A 21,937-nucleotide genomic window follows, 5' to 3' on the forward strand; every position below is an offset into this window, starting at 1 on the left:
AATGCCTTCAGCGGAAATAACAGAACCGAGAAATGTGACGGAGGAGGCATGAAAAGAGCACTTCTCAGCCTTCACAAAAAGACAATTCTCTAAAAGGCGCTGGAGGACACGTCGAACGTGCTGAACATGAATCTGGAGTGACGGTGAAAAAATCAGGATATCGTCAAGGTAAACGAAAACAAAGATGTTCAGCATGTCTCTCAGGACATCATTGACTAATGCCTGAAAGACAGCTGGAGCGTTAGCGAGGCCGAAAGGAAGAACCCGGTATTCAAAGTGCCCTAACGGAGTGTTAAACGCCGTCTTCCACTCGTCCCCCTCCTTGATGCGCACGAGATGGTAAGCGTTACGAAGGTCCAACTTAGTGAAAAACCTGGCTCCCTGCAGGATCTCGAAGGCTGAAGACATAAGAGGAAGCGGATAACGATTATTCACTGTTATGTCATTCAGCCCTCGATAATCTATGCAGGGGCGCAGGGACCCGTCCTTCTTCTTAACAAAAAAAAACCCCGCTCCGGCGGGAGAGGAGGAGGGGACTATGGTACCGGCGGCAAGAGCTACAGACAAATAATCTTCGAGAGCCTTACGTTCGGGAGCCGACAGAGAGTATAGTCTACCCCGGGGGGGAGTGGTTCCCGGAAGGAGATCAATACTACAATCATACGACCGGTGTGGAGGAAGAGAGGTGGCCCTGGACCGACTGAACACCGTGCGCAGATCGTGATATTCCTCCGGCACCCCTGTCAAATCACCAGGCTCCTCCTGTGAAGAAGAGACAGAGGAAACAGGAGGGATAGCAGACATTAAACATTTCACATGACAAGAGACGTTCCAGGAGAGGATAGAATTACTAGACCAATTAATGGAAGGATTATGACAAACTAGCCAGGGATGGCCCAAAACAACAGGTGTAAAAGGTGAACGAAAAATTAAAAAAGAAATGGTTTCGCTATGATTACCAGAAACAGTGAGGGTTAAAGGTAGCGTCTCACGCTGAATCCTGGGGAGAGGACTACCATCCAGGGCGAACAAGGCCGTGGACTCCCTTAACTGTCTGAGAGGAATGTCATGTTCCCGAGCCCAGGTCTCGTCCATAAAACAGCCCTCCGCCCCAGAGTCTATTAAGGCACTGCAGGAAGCTGACGAACCGGTCCAGCGTAGATGGACCGACAAGGTAGTGCAGGATCTTGAAGGAGAGACAGGAGTAGTAGCGCTCACCAGTAGCCCTCCGCTTACTGATGAGCTCTGGCTTTTACTGGACATGAAGTGACAAAATGACCAGCAGAACCGCAATAGAGACAGAGGCGGTTGGTGATTCTCCGTTCCCTCTCCTTAGTCGAGATGCGGATACCTCCCAGCTGCATAGGCTCAGCACCCGAGCCGGCAGAGGAAGATGGTAGTGATGCGGAGAGGGGGGCAACGGAGAACGCAAGCTCCTTTCCACGAGCTCGGTGACGAAGATCAACCCGTCGCTCAATGCGAATAGCGAGTTCAATCAAGGAATCCACGCTGGAAGGAACCTCCCGGGAGAGAATCTCATCCTTTACCTCTGCGCGGAGACCCTCCAGAAAACGAGCGAGCAAAGCCGGCTCGTCCCAGCCACTGGAGGCAGCAAGAGTGCGAAACTCAATAGAGTAGTCTGTTATGGATCGATTACCCTGACATAGGGAAGACAGGGCCCTGGAAGCCTCCTCCCCAAAAACAGATCGATCAAAAACCCGTATCATCTCCTCCTTAAAGTCCTGATACTGGTTAGTACACTCAGCCCTTGCCTCCCAGATTGCCGTGCCCCACTCACGAGCCCGTCCAGTAAGGAGAGATATGACGTAGGCGACACGAGCAGTGCTCCTGGAGTAAGTGTTGGGCTGGAGAGAAAACACAATATCACACTGGGTGAGGAACGAGCGGCATTCAGTGGGCTCCCCAGAGTAACACGGCGGGTTATTGATTCTGGGCTCCGGAGATTCGAAAGCCCTGGAAGTGGCCGGTGGATCGAGGCGGAGATGGTGAACCTGTTCTGTGAGGTTGGAGACTTGGGTGGCCAGGGTCTCAACGGCATGCCGAGCAGCAGACAATTCCTGCTTGTGTCTGCCTAGCATCGCTCCCTGGATCTCGACGGCTGAGTGGAGAGGATCCGAAGTCGCTGGGTCCATTCTTGGTCGGATTCTTCTGTTACGGTGCGTGAATGAGGACCCAAAAGCGAATTAACGTAAACAGAGCTTCTTTAATAACAAAACAAAACGTAGGCTCAGATGGACCGGCAGGTTCCGACAGGACAGGACAAGGTTGCAGCAAACATGACGATAGTCTGGTTCAGGCATGAACAACACAAACAAGAATCCGACAAAGACAGGAGCAGAAACAGAGAGAGATATAGGGACCTAATCAGAGGGAAAAAGGGAACAGGTGGGAAAAGGGGTGACGAGGTAGTTAGGAGGAGACAAGGCACAGCTGGGGAAAAGAGGGGGAGAAAAGGTAACCTAACAACGACCAGCAGAGGGAGACAGGGTGAAGGGAAAGGACAGAAACAAGACACAACATGACAGTACATGACAGATAGAGTATGATAGAGTAGAATAGAGTATGATAGAGTAGAATAGAGTAGTATAGAGTAGGATATTGGAGAAGTACATTTTTATAGGCTTAGCATAACTACTATTTCTTGTTTTTCTTATTGTTTCTGTCAACCAAAGCTGAGCATACTTTGTCTATTGGGCTTCACTGAAGTGTAGAGCGTCAGTGGTCGACCGTCCAAGTGCTCCAACTGTAGAAGGGGAACTGAAACTAGCTTCAGGTTATTTTGTGTGCAAATGCAAATAGTTCTTATCTGATATTTTCTATATTCACTTTAACTGATGGTGACCCCAGCTAGGAGTGAAAGAGCAGTGAGGTTTCCCAGGTGTCGTCTTTCTTTCCTCCATCTTCCAAACCTAGTAATTCGCCCTGATGTCGCTGCACTTGGTCCCCTTCTTCATTCTGCTCCGGTAGCTCTCCTTCTGTTTCTCCTGTGCCTCGTCCATGTTCAGTCTCACATTGATTGATAACAGGAATAAATGCTATTCTATTTCTTACATATCTCTTGGAGAAAATAAATTGACAGCGGACAATCATTTTTACCTGGTCAAAAACCTCCACGTCCTCCTCAGTCCGTGCCTGAAGGTACTGTAGTCCTCGAGAGTTCTGATCTGGTTCAACAGCTTCCACGTCCTCCTCAGTCCGTGCCTGGAGGTACTGTAGTCCTCGAGAGTTCTGATCTGGTTCGACAGCCTCCACGTCCTCCTCAGTCCGTGCCTGAAGGTACTGTAGTCCTCGAGAGTTCTGATCTGGTTCGACAGCCTCCACGTCCTCCTCAGTCCGTGCCTGAAGGTACTGTAGTCCTCGAGAGTTCTGATCTGGTTCGACAGCCTCCACGTCCTTCTCAGTCCGTGCCTGAAGGTACTGTAGTCCTCGAGGGTTCTGAACTGGTTCGACAGCCTCCACGTCCTCCTCAGTCCTGGAGGTACTGTAGTCCTCAAGGGTTCTGATCTGGTTCGACAGCCTCCACGTCCTCCTCAGTCCTGGAGGTACTGTAGTCCTCGAGAGTTCTGATCTGGTTCGACAGCCTCTACGTCCTCCTCAGTCCGTGCCTGGAGGTACTGTAGTCCTCGAGAGTTCTGATCTGGTTCGACAGCCTCCACGTCCTCCTCAGTCCGTGCCTGAAGGTACTGTAGTCCTCGACAGTTTTGATCTGGTTCGACAGCCTCCACGTCCTCCTCAGTCCGTGCCTGGAGGTACTGTAGTCCTCGAGGGTTCTGATGTGGTTCGACAGCCTCCACGTCCTCCTCAGTCCGTGCCTGGAGGTACTGTAGTCCTCGAGGGTTCTGATCTGGTTCGACAGCCTCCACGTCCTCCTCAGTCCGTGCCTGGAGGTACTGTAGTCCTCGAGGGTTCTGATCTGGTTCGACAGCCTCTACGTCCTCCTCAGTCCGTGCCTGGAGGTACTGTAGTCCTCGAGAGTTCTGATCTGGTTCGACAGCCTCTACGTCCTCCTCAGTCCGTGCCTGAAGGTACTGTAGTCCTCGAGGGTTCTGATCTGGTTCGACAGCCTCTACGTCCTCCTCAGTCCGTGCCTGGAGGTACTGTAGTCCTTGAGAGTTCTGATCTGGTTCGACAGCCTCCACGTCATCCTCAGTCCGTGCCTGAAGGTACTGTAGTCCTCGAGAGTTCTGATCTGGTTCGACAGCCTCCACGTCCTCCTCAGTCCGTGCCTGAAGGTACTGTAGTCCTCGAGAGTTCTGATCTGGTTCGACAGCCTCCACGTCCTCCTCAGTCCGTGCCTGGAGGTACTGTAGTCCTCGAGAGTTCTGATCTGGTTCGACAGCTTCCACGTCCTCCTCAGTCCGTGCCTGAAGGTACTGTAGTCCTCGAGGGTTCTGATCTGGTTCGACAGCCTCCACGTCCTCCTCAGTCCGTGCCTGGAGGTACTGTAGTCCTCGAGGGTTCTGATCTGGTTCGACAGCCTCCACGTCCTCCTCAGTCCGTGCCTGAAGGTACTGTAGTCCTCGAGGGTTCTGATCTGGTTCGACAGCCTCCACGTCCTCCTCAGTCCGTGCCTGAAGGTACTGTAGTCCTCGAGAGTTCTGATCTGGTTCGACAGCTTCCACGTCCTCCTCAGTCCGTGCCTGAAGGTACTGTAGTCCTCGAGGGTTCTGATCTGGTTCGACAGCCTCCACGTCCTCCTCAGTCCGTGCCTGAAGGTACTGTAGTCCTCGAGAGTTCTGATCTGGTTCGACAGCCTCCACGTCCTCCTCAGTCCGTGCCTGAAGGTACTGTAGTCCTCGAGAGTTCTGATCTGGTTCGACAGCCTCCACGTCCTCCTCAGTCCGTGCCTGAAGGTACTGTAGTCCTCGAGAGTTCTGATCTGTTTCGACAGCCTCCACGTCCTCCTCAGTCCGTGCCTGGAGGTACTGTAGTCCTCGAGGGTTCTGATCTGGTTCGACAGCCTCCACGTCCTCCTCAGTCCGTGCCTGGAGGTACTGTAGTCCTCGAGGGTTCTGATCTGGTTCGACAGCCTCCATGTCCTCCTCAGTCCGTGCCTGAAGGTACTGTAGTCCTCGAGAGTTCTGATCTGGTTCGACAGCCTCCACGTCCTCCTCAGTCCGTGCCTGAAGGTACTGTAGTCCTCGAGTGTTCTGATCTGGTTCGACAGCCTCCACGTCCTCCTCAGTCCGTGCCTGGAGGTACTGTAGTCCTCGAGAGTTCTGATCTGGTTCGACAGCCTCCACGTCCTCCTCAGTCCGTGCCTGAAGGTACTGTAGTCCTCGAGAGTTCTGATCTGTTTCGACAGCCTCCACATCCTCCTCAGTCCGTGCCTGGAGGTACTGTAGTCCTCGAGGGTTCTGATCTGGTTCGACAGCCTCCACGTCCTCCTCAGTCCGTGCCTGGAGGTACTGTAGTCCTCGAGGGTTCTGATCTGGTTCGACAGCCTCCACGTCCTCCTCAGTCCGTGCCTGAAGGTACTGTAGTCCTCGAGAGTTCTGATCTGGTTCGACAGCTTCCACGTCCTCCTCAGTCCGTGCCTGAAGGTACTGTAGTCCTCGAGAGTTCTGATCTGGTTCGACAGCTTCCACCACATCAGGTGGGGTTTCAGTGATCTGAAAGTACCTTATATAAAAATAGCAATAGACAAACAACATCAGTATATGCAATAATTGTATATACAATTGCATTGTTTTACCTCAGTCAACAGCTGCGACTCCTGTCTGTACTCGGTGGAGGCCTGGATGCTGCTGTTGTGTGCAAAGAGAATTACCTTCCAGTAGTTCTCCCAACCTTCCTGGTAGCAATCAAGGGACTTGCCCATGACATGTCTGGAGGATTTGGTTGGTCCATTCACCAAACCTGGAGGAGGGGGTAGGAAAGGGATATCTATTGAAATAGGTCTGTTTATGTACCACGGAAAAACAAATTGTAAAAAATAAATAAAACAAACCATTGGTGACAGAATATAACCTATAACATCCGTAACTTGTTCCAGTGTTCATGACCTCGGTCTCAAGATGACAGTTGGTGTTGAAGATGTCCGTCATTGTCTTGGAGGTGGCCTCGCCAGTCTCGTCCTTGATGGGTATCATACAAAACAAAAATCTATTTTTGGTTTCAGGCACCTTTTTTAATGGGTTACAGAAGGGAATTTAGAGTTAAGCACATTCTCTTCCTGTACTGAGCTTTATGGGTATTGCCTCCACCTACTTGGTAAAGTGATCGGTCGACGTTCGACAGCAGCTGTTGCCATTCCTGGATTTCGTGAAGGGTCCAATGAGGGCCACCTCTAACATTTAAAGTGTTAGAGAGAAGATGACTCTATTCTTACCCGTACCTGTGTCATACAGTATGCAGATTTTCATATTTGTAAGGCTACTGACACACACACACACATTCTATAATACTGTTGTGGTCAAATAAAGCAACCATTACAAAACAACTTATCGGGGCGAAATTTGAATTGGGACACTCACCAATCATGTGCCATGATGAAACAACTTTGATGGGCTTCAACTCCGGCGCCACAGTCTTCGCCCTCTCAAACTTCTGGCAGGCTAGACAGGGTACTGACCTTTAGGCACAACGTGACAAATTGAAACATTGTGTGCTCTCTGATATGATATTCATTGAAATCATAATCATTTCAGATATAATAGAATGTGATTGATAAATAAAAAGTTATTTCCCTTCTGTCCACCTTGACAATTCCCTGTCAGAAGAAGCGTAGGTTGATTTTGGCAATCATGCGCTTCACTCCGAAATGGCCAGCATGCATCTTGGTCAGCACGGCCTCCTCCTTAGTAAAAATCACCCTCCTGTGTGGCTGGCCACCTTCCCCTGTAGGTACATATGATTGCCTAACAAGTTGGAGGAGTAGAGGTGTTGAAATACTCTAGTCTAAGTACATTTACACTGCTGTCTTTCTCTCTCTCTGTTTCTCTCTCTTCGTCTGTCTCTCTGTCTGTCTTCCATTCTTTTCCCACCTCCTCTCACTTTCATCCTTTCTTTCTCACTTTCCTCCTCCCCCCTCTCTATGTCTGTCTAGCGACAATTGCTTACACCTATCCATTTGATTGATCAGGTTGAACTTATAGCTAGACACCCTAATATGATGCATCCTTCTTCCTTCATGACCGCTACGAGGTAAAATAAGAGAACAAACAACCAGCTTTGGTTCGTTACGTAATCCGGTCAGAATTTTGCACGTTCTAGCAACTGCTCTTGGTGTTCTACTATTATAACTCTCAACAGTAAGTTTAGACCCCAACTGAGTTCCTAAAGTATTTTGGGGGGTTGGGGACCGTAGCGGCCAGGGGCCCTAAGCAACAGCTTATGTCGCCTATACCCAGGGCCGGCCCTGCTTCTACCCCTAACCACTAACCCCTGACTTGTTCAACCCCCCCCCCCGCTTTGGTGTTACTGACAGTTGACTCCCTCTCTCCCCCCCCCCCCCCCCTCTCTCTCTCTCTCACTCTCAGATTGTGAGGAAGCTGCACCAGTTCACCTATGATCTGTTTATCCAGGCCCAGTCTCTGCCCACCAGAGTCAGCTATCCAGAGATGATCTCTGAGATCGTCAGCGTTCACGTGCCCAAGATACTCACAGGCATAGTTCAGCCAATCCTCTTTCACAATGCACCTTGCTAGAGGGTCATCCCATCGCAATGCACCTTGCTAGAGGGTCATCCTATCACAATGCACCTTGTTAGAGGGTCATCCTATCACAAAACACCCTGCAAGTGGTTCAACTTATCACAAAACTTCCTGCTAGAGGTTCAACCCAGGGCAGGCCCTAGGCTCAAGGTACTTTTTTTTGGGGGGGGGACTCAGTAATGTTGAGAGTTAAAGTAAAATACACAAGGTGACATTTTTAAATGTGTTAGTGAATCAGCAGTTTTTGTTAGTGCTTCAGCAGTGTCAGCCTCTGAATTAGCCCCTGTCAGCAAACATTTATTTAGATTGGTAAGTTAGCCAGCTGTCTACGCCTTATAGTAATCATGGCCAACTAATGACCAGGCACGCATGTACCCTGACCTCCAGGGGACCTCAATTGATGTTGTCAGTCACTCTCACTCAGATATCATAAGTCATGGCAAAATGTGTAGAATTGTAGGAAATGTGCTTTAAAACTTGATCATTTCTCTCCACCCCCTGGCAGTATTTGTAGAATTGTAGGAAATTTACTTTAAAACTTGATAATTTCTCTCCACCCCTGGCAGTATTTGTAGAATTGTTGGAAATTTGCTTTAAATCTGCAAGATCTTCTGGCTGCCCCATTTGAAGAAAAATGTGTAGAATTTGATAAAATGTGATTTAAAACCACAACATTTTCTCTACACCCTATAGCTAAATGCGAATGTGAATTTCAGGAAATGTACTTTAAAACTTAAATTTGCTTTATCTGTGCCGTCAAGAGGGGGCCCACTAAAATGTTTTACCCGCATGGTGTGGGGCCCCAAAACGCTAGGGCCAGCCCTGGTTCAATATATCACAAAAACCTTACTAGAGGACCAACCATTGTCTGTACATGAATGGGCAAAGCCGTCGATGATGTCACACCATTAATTCCTATGTGAAGACTCAATGTCGCATTTGAAGGTTAGGAAGTCGGTTTTAGCTTGCTAAAGTGCCGTCTCATGGGGATTTGTTGCAGGCTAGGTCAGTGCTGCCTGCAACCGAAGGCCGACCAGGGTACTGCAGGCTACCATGGCAACTCAATTATCCTTATAACTTCTTTGTATAATTGTCTTTTTTTTAAATAATCAGTTCAAGGACATACATCTGTTCTAATATAAGCAATTATTGGTAACATGGTTGTGTTTGAATGCTTTTTTTTTTCTCTCTCTCTAATATTGACAACAAAGATTGCCATTTTCCCATTCACTATAATGGGAGATCCTGCTTTCTGGAAACAACAGCCTTCAGTACCGCAGTCGGCCTTGAACTTCATGGCTTCAATGAGAGGGGTCCGTTGGTCCCCCCAGGGTTGATTACGTTACAACCCCTGATCTCAAGCTAGGGTTTGATCCTGAATGTACATTTCAGACTGTTGGTTCTCTCTCTTTTCAGTTAACTGTTATATACTCTTTTATAGTTTCAGTAAATGTAGTAGTATTTTTAACACTGTCAAAATAAGTCATAATTCTTCTGAATAACACATCATTCATACTCTACAGACATTCATATATAACACAATATCTGTAAATATCAAATGCATTATACGTTGCATATTCTATCAAAACAAATCATACTTCTTTAAAATTCTAACAAATGAAACAATCTATATTCCACATCACTGGGTCTTTATTTGGCATCATGTGATCTGTATCTTAAGTATTCTATAAGTGACAGGGAAACACATACAGGTTGTATCCAAAATGACATCCAAACCCTTTTAGTGCACTACATTTGAGTAGGACCCATAGGGCTCTGGTCAAAACTAGTGCACTATATAGGGAATAGGGTGCCAATTTCTGACTCAATTTTCCATAAAAAAAGCTTATATTTCTCCTTCAGGTAAGGTGTTACCATCTATTGGAGTATTGAGCTTCATCAATACTTTATCCTGTCTGAGTTCATGTGTCTACTTACCAAATAAATACCGTACCTCACTGTTCCAAAAGGTGTTGTTCTTTTCAGTGAGGTTATATGTTCAGTTCACGACGTTGCAGAAAGGAAACCAAGCCAACACAATTCCCTAATTCTACTTGAGAAACACAATACATTTCTATCTCTTCCTGGGGAAAAAAATTGGCCCCAGTGATCATCTGCTTATGGGTCTTGTAGTTTTTATTTCTCAGCACAAAAAGGCCCCAGTGATCATCTGCTTATGGGTCTTGTAGTTTTTATTTCTCAGCACAAAAAGGCCCCAGTGATCATCTGCTTATGGGTCTTGTAGTTTTTATTTCTCAGCACAAAAAGGCCCCAGTGATCATCTGCTTATGGGTCTTGTAGTTTTTATTTCTCAGCACAAAGAGAGCCCACAGCAAACATGATTACCAAGAAGTTAGTAGAGAAGTTCAGTGTTCAACTACAGCCATCTAGTGGACTGCCCTGTTACTGCAACAAGACCAGCTGGCAGTGATGTCGGACTGGGTTAGACAAACAGTCGCCACATTGATACCAACCACATTAGTCCTACATGCTGGAACAATCTTATATCATCATGAAAAGACGGAAATCATCATGTGCTGGGCAGAGGAATGCGAAATGATGAACTCCTTATAATCAAAGCCGTCTTTTTAGATCTCACGACTTTCTTAATGTATTATTCATGAACATGTCTTTCCCTGTTTTATGTTGAAATCCTCACATGTTGATGAAACCGGATAACAATATGGTTTAAGGGCTGGCTCAACCCCTAAGCTGCATTCCAATGTGCACACTAGTACGACACTTAGTATGAAGCGTGTACTCTAAGTGGTATGGTAGTATGGAGATTGGAACAGGACCGAAATAGTCTAGTTCAACAGCCACTTTGTCTACAATGTGTTGTCCCAAATGAAACCCTTTATAGTGCACTACTTTTTACCAGGCCCCTGGTTAAAGTAGTGCACTATACAGTGAATATGGTCTAATTTGGGACGCAGCCACAGAGCCGCCTACACCAGAACCAATGTCACATTGAATCTCTGTGATTCCTGTGGGTTTAAAAAACAGTCCATCTAGACTATCTGGTTGTATAAAAAAATGAAAAACATCCTGTTAGTGAAATGTTTTAGTACATCTCTCCACAGCGAGGAGGAGTGACATGACTCTGACTGAACGCCACTAGTCTATTTTAGTTCATTGGATTGGATGTCCGAAAGACACGACTGTAAAAAGCCCAGATCTGTCTGAGTAACATCCTGCACTGCGGCCATGTTAAGTACACACACCCACTGTCACACACACACATTCTCAGTTCCTGCTCTAACCAACTCTCTAACCAACTCTCTGTCTCCTCATAAATGCCGTAGAACTGAGTGATCGAGAGCTGAAATATCACTTCTCTAAATATAGTATTTGCAACATTGCCCTTGTGGTTTGACTTTAAAAGGACTGGAGTCTCCTACATTTGAAATGATCAAAAATACATTTGATTTGTGTGTGTTTGTAATCTTCCAGCCATTTGTACATGAATATATTTCCACTGTAGTGGAAGTACTGGGGAGTAGAGACAAGACTTGTGACATCATAGTCACAAATATCCCTCGTCATTTACATTCCTACCGGATGTATATTTCTCCCCAGTGCACACCAGAGTAGAACATACAGTAGAAACAGAATCAATGTCCAAATGTATATCCGAGGAGTAGTTCTGACTGCTTATGCGTTAGTTTGCAACATGGTCTCATGAGGTACATGTTCCATTTCAATGTACAGCAGTTGTATATATATATATTTTTTTTTTGTTGCAGTAAAACGATTGTTATGTAAGATTGTCACAAGTCACATTCCTGTGAGATTTCCTGTACGGTTGGGCTAGTGTAGGCGTTGTGCTAACAGAATGTTCCACAACATAATTGATTAGGGGAATAGTTAGGATAGTAAATCTCACTAGACAACGTGGTCAACCTTTGGGCCACTTGACTTGGGGCACAAAAAATAACAATTCTAAACCAAAGCAGCAGCACATAAAACAATACTAAGATTTAACATCTACACTCTGAATTCCACAACATATTGGCTGTGTCAGAAATAGCAGCCTATTCACTATATAGTGCACCAATGGGCCCTGGTCAAAAGTAGTGCACTATATGGTGAACAGGGAGCCATTTGGGACGTTGGTCCTGGTTTATCAGCCAGTTGTAGAGGTGTAACCCTACACTATGTGGCCAGGGCTCACAGGGCTATGGTGGAATGGTAATAAACAGGACTATTGGGACTATTAACACAACCCAGTCCATTAGCAAACAATTAACAGACTATTACTATTTTACCAGACAGACCTTCTCATCTCACTGTACGTTTACAGGAGGATGTCCCAGGAGAGAGAGAGAGAGGGAGAGAGGGGCAGTGTGTGTGGTTTAAAGGAGGATGTTCTAGGAGTGAGAGAGAGAGAGGGAGTGTGTGTGGTTTAAATGAGGATGTTCTAGGAGTGAGAGAGAGAGAGGGAGTGTGTGTGTGGTTTAAAGGAGGATGTCCTAGGGGTGTTTGAACATGAGCTGCTTTCAGCTATAGCATAGCCGGTGTAATGGTCTGGATGGAGGGAAGAGGAGAGGACTGATGTAATGGTCTGGATGGAGGGAGGAGGAGAGAGAACTGGTGTAATGGTCTGGATGGTGGGAAGAGGAGGAGGAGGAGAGAGGACTGGTGTAATGGTCTGGATGGAGGGAAGAGGAGGAGAGAGGACTGGTGTAATGGTCTGGATGGAGGGAAGAGGAGGAGGAGGAGAGAGGACTGGTGTAATGGTCTGGATGGGGGGAAGAGGAGCAGGAGGAGAGAGGACTGGTGTAATGGTCTGGATGGAGGGAAGAGGAGGAGGAGGAGAGGACTGGTGTAATGGTCTGGATGGAGGGAAGAGGAGGAGGAGGAGAGGACTGGTGTAATGGTCTGGATGGAGGGAAGAGGAGGAGAGGACTGGTGTAATGGTCTGGACGGAGGGAAGAGGAGGGGAGGAGGAGGAGGAGAGGACTGGTGTAATGGTCTGGATGGAGGGAAGGGGAGGGGAGGAGGAGGAGAGGACTGGTGTAATGGTCTGGATGGAGGGAAGGGGAGGAGGAGGAGAGAGGACTGGTGTAATGGTCTGGATGGAGGGAAGAGGAGGAGGAGGAGAGGACTGGTGTAATGGTCTGGATGGAGGGAAGAGGAGGAGAGAGGACTGGTGTAATGGTCTGGATGGAGGGAAGAGGAGGAGAGGACTGGTGTAATGGTCTGGATGGAGGGAAGAGGAGGAGGAAGAGAGAGGACTGGTGTAATGGTCTGGATGGAGGGAAGAGGAGGAGGAGGAGAGAGGACTGGTGTAATGGTCTGGATGGAGGGAAGAGGAGGAGGAGATGGAGAGACAAAACGGGGAGGTGGAGAGGAAAGGGAGAGAAGGAAAGGACAGGGAGAGAAGGAAAGGACAGGGAGAGAAGGAAAGGAAAGGGAGAGAAGGAAAGGACAGGGAGAGAAGGAAAGGACTGGGAGAGAAGGAAAGGACAGGGAGAGAAGGAAAGGAAAGGGAGAGAAGGAAAGGACAGGGAGAGAAGGAAAGGACAGGGAGAGAGGGAAAGGACTGGGAGAGAAGGAAAGGACAGGGAGAGAAGGAAAGGAAAGGGAGAGAAGGAAAGGACAGAGAGAGAAGGAAAGGACAGGGAGAGAAGGAAAGGACAGGGAGAGAAGGAAAGGACAGGGAGAGAAGGAAAGGACTGGGAGAGAAGGAAAGGACTGGGAGAGAAGGAAAGGACTGGAAGATGGACAGAAGGTGTAGAGGGTTGGTAAAAAAGGGAGTAATCAAATAAAATTGTATTTGTCACATACTCATGGTTAGCAGATGTTAATGCGAGTGTAGCGAAATGCTTGTGCTTCTAGTTCCGACCATGCAGTAATATCTAACAAGTAATCTAACCTAACAATTTCACAACAACTACCTTATACACACAAGTGTAAAGGAATGAATAAGAATATGTACATATAAATATATGGATAAGCGATGGCCGAACGGCATAGGCAAGATGCAGTAGATGGTATAGAGTACAGTATATACATATGAGATGAGTAATGTAGTGTATGTAAACATTATATTAAGTGGCATTGTTTGATGTGGCTAGTGATACATTTATTACATCAATTTTTCATTAGCCATTAGTGGCTAGAGATGAGTCTGTTGGCAGCAGCCACTCAATGTTAGTCATGGCTGTTTAACAGTCTGATGGCCCCCGGTGATGCGTTGTGCAGACCTCACTACCCTCTGGAGAGCCTTACGGTTGTGGGCGGAGCAGTTGCCGTACCAGGCGGTGATACAGCCTGACAGGATGCTCTTGATTGTGCATCTGTAAAAGTTTGTGTGTTTTTGGAGACAAGCTGAATTTCTTCAGCCTCCTGAGGTTGAAGAGGCAAGGCGCTGCTGCGCCTTCTTCGCCACGCTGTCTGTGTGGGTGGACCAATTCAGTTTGTCCGTGATGTGTACGCCGAGGAACATAAAACTTTCTACCTTCTCCACTACTGTCCTGGGGGGAGGAGGAGGTAGAAAGGAAGAGAGGACTGGGGAAATGGTCTGGAGAAGGTGGAAAGGGAATAGAGATGTCACACCCTGACCATAGTTTGCTTTGTATGTTTCTATGTTTTGTTTGGCCAGGGTGTGATCTGAGTGGGCATTCTATGTTGTGTGTCTAGTTTGTCTGTTTCTGTGTTTGGCCTGATATGGTTCTCAATCAGAGGCAGGTGTTAGTCATTGTCTCTGATTGGGAACCATATTTAGGTAGCCTGTTTGGTGTTGGGTTTTGTGGGTGATTGTCTCCTGTGTCAGTGTTTGTTCCACACGGGACTGTTTCAGGTTTACACGTTTGTTGTTTTTGTAGTTTATTCATGTATAGTTTTCTTATTAAAAACAAACATGAATTTCAACCACGCTGCATTTTGGTCCTCCTCTCCTTCGACGGAAGAATCCCGTTACAAGAGAGGATTAGATGGAGAGCAGGGTTGGGGAATAACAGATTACATGTAATCTGATTACAAAAAATGTCATCAGTTGTGTCCTAATAAAAAATATCGTAGTCAGATTACAGATTGTTTTCAAAAACGACAAGATTACTTCTTGGATTACTTTTAAATTCAGAAACAATGTTTGCAACAAAAAAAAAACATGACACCTTTCTGTTTTCTCAAAAAGGCGCAAGTTTAAGTTTGTCCCACTTTAGCAAGTCAGAGACCACTATGATGACACACCAAATGATGACCACTAATCAGAGACCACTATGATGACACACCAAATGATGACCACCAATCAGAGACCACTATGATGACACACCAAATTATGACCACCAATCAGAGACCACTATGATGACACACCAATCAGAGACCACTATGATGACACACCAAATGATGACCACCAATCAGAGACCACTATGATGATACACCAAATTATGACCACCAATCAGAGACCACTATGATGACACACCAATCAGAGACCACTATGATGACACACCAAATGATGACCACCAATCAGAGACCACTATGATGACACACCAAATGATGACCACCAATCAGAGACCACTATGATGACACACCAAATTATGACCACCAATCAGAGACTACTATGATGACACACCAATCAGAGACCACTATGATGACACACCAAATTATGACCACCAATCAGAGACCACTATGATGACACACCAATCAGAGACCACTATGATGACACACCAATCAGAGACCACTATGATGACACACCAAATGATGACCACCAATCAGAGACCACTATGATGATACACCAAATTATGACCACCAATCAGAGACCACTATGATGACACACCAATCAGAGACCACTATGATGACACACCAAATGATGACCACCAATCAGAGACCACTATGACGACACACCAAATGATGACCACCAATCAGAGACCACTATGATGATACACCAAATTATGACCACCAATCAGAGACCACTATGATGACACACCAATCAGAGACCACTATGATGACACACCAAATGATGACCACCAATCAGAGACCACTATGATGACACACCAAATGATGACCACCAATCAGAGACCACTATGATGACACACCAATCAGAGACCACTATGATGACACACCAAATGATGACCACCAATCAGAGACCACTATGATGACACACCAAATGATGACCACCAACCAGAGACCACTATGATGACACACCAAATGATGACCACCAATCAGAGACCACTACGATGACACACAAAATGTGTTTGATGGATGCTTTATGTCATCTAACGCTTCTTAATTAAGGAGCAAATAATCAGATTATGTTACTGATTACAATTTTGGACAGGTAACTAGTAACTGTAACGGATTACATTTAGAAAGTAACCTACCCAACCCTGGAGAGACAACCTGATTGCAACATGAGGAGAAAGACAGCTTTCTGCAGCTGGTCTCAGTCTGGGGCATGTTGAGACAGAGTTAGGATGTGGGCAAAGGCACGAGGCCCTACGAACTCATTCACACTAGAATGTCTGCTTAATGGTTCCTATTCTATGATCTGGGATCAGGGTGGACAGTAGGACTATATAGCTCAGGGAAACTCCCAGTCTCAGAGAGAGAGAGAGAGAGGGGGAGGAGAGGTAGGGAGATAGAGAGGAAGGGAGGGAGAAAGAGGGGGATAGAGAGAGGGATAGATGGAGAGAGAGAGGGAGGGAGGCGATGGAGAAGGAGGGAGAGCGGGAAGAGATAGAGAGGGAGGAGAGGGAGATGGAGAAGGAGGGAGAGCGGGAAGAGAGAGGGAGGGAGAGCGGGAAGAGATAGAGAGGGAGGAGAGGGAGATGGAGAAGGAGGGAGAGCGGGAAGAGATAGAGAGGGAGGAGAGGGAGATGCAGAAGGTGGGAGAGCGGGAAGTGAGGGAGATGGAGAAGGAGGGAGAGCGGGAAGAGGGAGGGAGGAGAGGGAGATGGAGAAGGAGGGAGAGCGGGAAGAGAGAGGGAGGAGAGGGAGATGGAGAAGGAGGGAGAGCGGGAAGAGAGAGAGGGAGATGGAGAAGGAGTGAGAGCGGGAAGAGGGAGGGAGGAGAGGGAGATGGAGAAGGAGGGAGAGTGGGAAGAGAGAGGGAGGAGAGGGAGATGGAGAAGGAGGGAGAGCGGGAAGAGAGAGGGAGGGAGGAGATGGAGAAGGAGGGAGAGCGGGAAGAGAGAGGGAGGGAGGAGATGGAGAAGGAGGGAGAGCGGGAAGAGAGAGAGAGGGAGGAGAGGGAGATGGAGAAGGAGGGAGAGCGGGAAGAGGGAGGGAGGAGAGGGAGAGCGGGAAGAGAGAGAGAAGGCCCATTATGACCTCAGTAAGTCCCAGTGGAACATGTATTTGTCTTTGCTTGAAAGTAGGATTTATTTTCCTAGCTGTAAGAGTAGGGTTATGTTTGGCACGGAAACATGTTTGGAAGAATAGCAGAAAAAAGAAACGTTTTAAGGCTTGAGGTTTTTTAATGTTCGATGTTTGCCTGGAGACTGAATAAGGAGTTATCATTCTCTCTTGATGAGTTTCGTTACTTACATTTGAAATAATTGCATTATATCTGAATCACCACATCGTTATCCAAGAGTAAGAGAGATGGAGAGAGAGTCAGAGGGATTGAGGAAGATAAGAGAGGAAGTGAAATAGAGCAAAAGGGAGGGAAAGAGAGAGATGGAATGAAAAGAGAGATGGAAAGAAAGGGAGAGAGAGAGGGATTGAGGAAGAGATGGAAAGAGAGAGAGGGATTGAGGAAGAGATGGAGAAGAGAGGGAAAGAGAGAGAGGGATTGAGGAAGAGATGGAGAAGAGAGAGAGGGATTGAGGAAGAGATGGAGAAGAGAGGGAGAGAGAGAGAGATTGAGGAAGAGATGGAGAGGGATTGAGGAAGAGATGGAGAAGAGAGAGAGAGGGATTGAGGAAGAGATGGAGAAGAGAGGGAAAGAGAGAGAGAGGGAGAAAAGAGGGCCGCGGTTGTATCAGATTTCCTCCACTGGGTGTAGATGTGGTCTTAGATTTCTCTCTGGGCTGCTGATTAACGTCTGTGTGTGTGTGTGTGAATGAGTGTGTGTGTTTGCGTGTGTGTCTGTGTGTGTGTTTGTGCCCGAGCAGAGGCGAGGAACTTCAGATTTAATTTCCCCCAGCACCAGATATTACACCCCTTCTCCCTCCCCCTCCTCCCTCCCCCTCCTCCCTCTCATTGTGGTTTATTGGAATGGGGTGTTTGTGATGCAATAAAACATGGGGGATGTGTTAGTGTGGAATTGTTCATCTATACATTTGTCTCTCTCTCTCCATCTATCCCTCTCTCTCTCTCCATATATCCCTCTCTCTCTCCATCTATCCCCCTCTCTCTCCATCCCTATCCCTCTCTCTCCGTCTATCCCTCTCTCTCTCTCTCTCTCTCTCTCTCCATCTATCACTCTCTCTCTCTCTATCTCTCTCTCTCTCTCCATCTATCCCTCTCTCTCTCCATCCCTATCCCTCTCTCTCCGTCTATCCCTCTCTCTCTCTCTCTCTCTCTCTCTCTCATCCATCTATCCCTCTCTCTCTATCTCTCTCTCTCTCTCTCCATTTATCCCTCTCTCTCTCTCTCTCTCTCTCTCTCTCTCCATCTATCCCTCTCTCTTCATCTATCCCTCTCTCTCTCCATCTATCCCTCTTTCTTTCTCTCTCTCTCTCGCTCCTCTCTGTGTCTCTTTCCGCCTGTTTCAGAGCTTTGATTAATCACTTCAGGGGAGTCCTGATGATGATGGTAACACACTGTAAAATCATGTTTGTCATCACATTGGCGAGAGAATGTCCTCTGGGGCTACAGTTACTGGGAAGGTTGGGAAGGGAAGGGAGATGAGGAAGAGATGGATGGAGAGAGCCAAAGAAAGTTAAGTGGGAGAGGGAGTAGGTTGTTGGCTCAATAAAACATATTGAATATGTAGAATTTATTTGTATATATCTTAACTTTACAAAGTCACTTTAGATAAGTGTTAGATTGTTATTATTGTTATTGTAGTACTTTATCACACCTCCTAAATCCATATATTGAACAATAGAAGTCTTTGTCCTATAGCTTCAGTGTGTTATCGGAGAGCTATAACAGTAATGATCCACATGGTGAAGAATAACTTTTCTAAAGACAACACATCCTGTCATGTGGTCGGCGTCCTGCGACTGGAGCCGCGTGTCGGGGAGAGGGGACTGTCACGTGCTCCCTCTCCAGCCTCTAGGTTGCCAGGCTGCTCGTTATGGCGCACACCTGTCACCAGCGTTACGCGCATAATGACACTCACCTGGACTCCATCACCTCCTTGATTGCCTTCCCTTAATGTGTCTCTCCCTTTGGTTCCTTCTCTTAATATGTCTCTCCCTTTGGTTCCTTCTCTATATATGTCTATCCCTTTGCTTCCTTCCCTTAATGTGTCTCTCCCTTTGGTTCCTTCTCTTTATATGTCTCTCCCTTTGGTTCCTTCTCTTAATATGTCTCTCCCTTTTGGTTCCTTCTCTTTATATGTCTCTCCCTTTGGTTCCTTCTCTTTATATGTCTCTCCCTTTGGTTCCTTCTCTTTATATGTCTCTCCCTTTGCTTCCTTCCCTTTATATGTCTCTCCCTTTGGTTCCTTCTCTTTATATGTCTCTCCCTTTGGTTCCTTCTCTTTATATGTCTCTCCCTTTGGTTCCGTCTCTATATATGTCTCTCCCTTTGGTTCCTTCTCTTTATATGTCTCTGCCTTTGGTTCCTTCTCTTTATATGTCTCTCCCTTTGGTTCCTTCTCTTTATATGTCTCTCCCTTTGGTTCCGTCTCTATATATGTCTCTCCCTTTGGTTCCTTCTCTATATATGTCTCTCCCTTTGGTTCCTTCTCTTAATATGTCTCTCCCTTTGCTTCCTTCTCTTTATATGTCTCTCCCTTTGCTTCCTTCCCTTTATATGTCTCTCCCTTTGGTTCCTTCTCTTAATATGTCTCTCCCTTTGGTTCCTTCTCTTAATATGTCTCTCCCTTTGTTTCCTTCTCTATATATATATCTCCCTTTGGTTCCTTCTCTTTATATGTCTCTCCCTTTGGTTCCTTCTCTTAATATGTCTCTCCCTTTGGTTCCTTCTCTATATATGTCTCTCCCTTTGGTTCCTTCTCTTAATATGTCTCTCCCTTTGGTTCCTTCTCTTAATATGTCTCTCCCTTTGGTTCCTTTCCTTTATATGTCTCTCCCTTTGGTTCCTTCTCTTTATATGTCTCTCCCTTTGGTTCCTTCTCTTAATATGTCTCTCCCTTTGGTTCCTTCTCTTAATATGTCTCTCCCTTTGGTTCCTTCCCTTTATATGTCTCTCCCTTTGGTTCCTTCTCTTTATATGTCTCTCCCTTTGGTTCCTTCTCTTTATATGTCTCTCCCTTTGGTTCCTTCTCTTAATATGTCTCTCCCTTTGGTTCCTTCCCTTTATATGTCTCTCCCTTTGGTTCCTTCTCTTTATATGTCTCTCCCTTTGGTTCCTTCTCTTAATATGTCTCTCCCTTTGGTTCCTTCTCTTAATATGTCTCTCCCTTTGGTTCCTTCTCTTAATATGTCTCTCCCTTTGGTTCCTTCCCTTTATATGTCTCTCCCTTTGGTTCCTTCCCTTTATATGTCTCTCCCTTTGGTTCCTTCTCTTAATATGTCTCTCCCTTTGGTTCCTTCTCTATATATGTCTCTCCCTTTGGTTCCGTCTCTATATATGTCTCTCCCTTTGGTTCCTTCTCTATATATGTCTCTCCCTTTGGTTCCTTCTCTTAATATGTCTCTCCCTTTGGTTCCTTCCCTTTATATGTCTCTCCCTTTGGTTCCTTCCCTTTATATGTCTCTCCCTTTGGTTCCTTCTCTTAATATGTCTCTCCCTTTGGTTCCTTCTCTATATATGTCTCTCCCTTTGGTTCCGTCTCTATATATGTCTCTCCCTTTGGTTCCTTCTCTATATATGTCTCTCCCTTTGGTTCCTTCTCTTTATATGTCTCCCCCTTTGGTTCCTTCTCTATATATGTCTCTCCCTTTGGTTCCTTCTCTTTATATGTCTCTCCCTTTGGTTCCGTCTCTTAATATGTCTCTCCCTTTGGTTCCTTCTCTATATATGTCTCCCTCTGGTTCCTTCTCTTAATATGTCTCTCCCTTTGGTTCCTTCTCTTAATATGTCTCTCCCTTTGGTTCCTTCTCTATATATGTCTCCCTTTGGTTCCTTCCCTTTATATGTCTCTCCCTTTGGTTCCTTCTCTTAATATGTCTCTCCCTTTGGTTCCTTCTCTATATATGTCTCTCCCTTTGGTTCCTTCCCTTTATATGTCTCTCCCTTTGGTTCCTTCTCTTAATATGTCTCTCCCTTTGGTTCCTTCTCTATATATGTCTCTCCCTTTGGTTCCTTCCCTTTATATGTCTCTCCCTTTGGTTCCTTCTCTTAATATGTCTCTCCCTTTGGTTCCTTCTCTATATATGTCTCTCCCTTTGGTTCCGTCTCTATATATGTCTCTCCCTTTGGTTCCTTCTCTTTATATGTCTCTCCCTTTGGTTCCTTCTCTTAATATGTCTCTCCCTTTGGTTCCTTCTCTATATATGTCTCTCCCTTTGGTTCCTTCTCTATATATGTCTCTCCCTTTGGTTCCTTCTCTTTATATGTCTCTCCCTTTGGTTCCGTCTCTTAATATGTCTCTCCCTTTGGTTCCTTCTCTTAATATGTCTCTCCCTTTGGTTCCTTCCCTTAATATGTCTCTCCCTTTGGTTCCTTCTCTTTATATGTCTCTCCCTTTGGTTCATTCTCTTTATATGTCTCTCCCTTTGGTTCCTTCCCTATATATGTCTCTCCCTTTGGTTCCTTCTCTTTATATGTCTCTCCCTTTGGTTCCTTCCCTATATATGTCTCTCCCTTTGGTTCCTTCTCTTTATATGTCTCTCCCTTTGGTTCCTTCTCTTTATATGTCTCTCCCTTTGGTTCCTTCCCTATATATGTCTCTCCCTTTGGTTCCTTCTCTTTATATGTCTCTCCCTTTGGTTCCTTCCCTTAATATGTCTCCCCCTTTGGTTCCTTCTCTATATATGTCTCTCCCTTTGGTTCCTTCCCTATATATGTCTCTCCCTTTGGTTCCTTCTCTTTATATGTCTCTCCCTTTGGTTCCTTCCCTATATATGTCTCTCCCTTTGGTTCCTTCTCTTAATATGTCTCTCCCTTTGGTTCCTTCCCTTAATATGTCTCTCCCTTTGGTTCCTTCCCTATATATGTCTCTCCCTTTGGTTCCTTCTCTTAATATGTCTCTCCCTTTGGTTCCTTCTCTTTATATGTCTCTCCCTTTGGTTTCT

General features: G+C 46.2%; 1 protein-coding gene across 1 annotated transcript in view; it reads left to right on the forward strand.

Annotated features, from left to right (window-relative positions):
* LOC110504580 (progesterone receptor) overlaps positions 1–9,639 on the forward strand; it is a 37,409-nt gene extending 27,770 nt beyond the window's left edge. Inside the window, exon 9 of the mRNA XM_036970098.1 lies at positions 7,503–9,639. Coding sequence (XP_036825993.1) covers positions 7,503–7,670 — 168 coding nt within the window. The 3' untranslated portion in view covers positions 7,671–9,639. The remainder of the gene's footprint in view (positions 1–7,502) is intronic.
* The last annotated feature ends 12,298 nt before the right edge of the window (positions 9,640–21,937 follow it).

The sequence above is a fragment of the Oncorhynchus mykiss genome, chromosome 31, assembly GCF_013265735.2.
Source record: "Oncorhynchus mykiss isolate Arlee chromosome 31, USDA_OmykA_1.1, whole genome shotgun sequence".
Classification (NCBI taxonomy): Eukaryota; Metazoa; Chordata; class Actinopteri; order Salmoniformes; family Salmonidae; genus Oncorhynchus; species Oncorhynchus mykiss.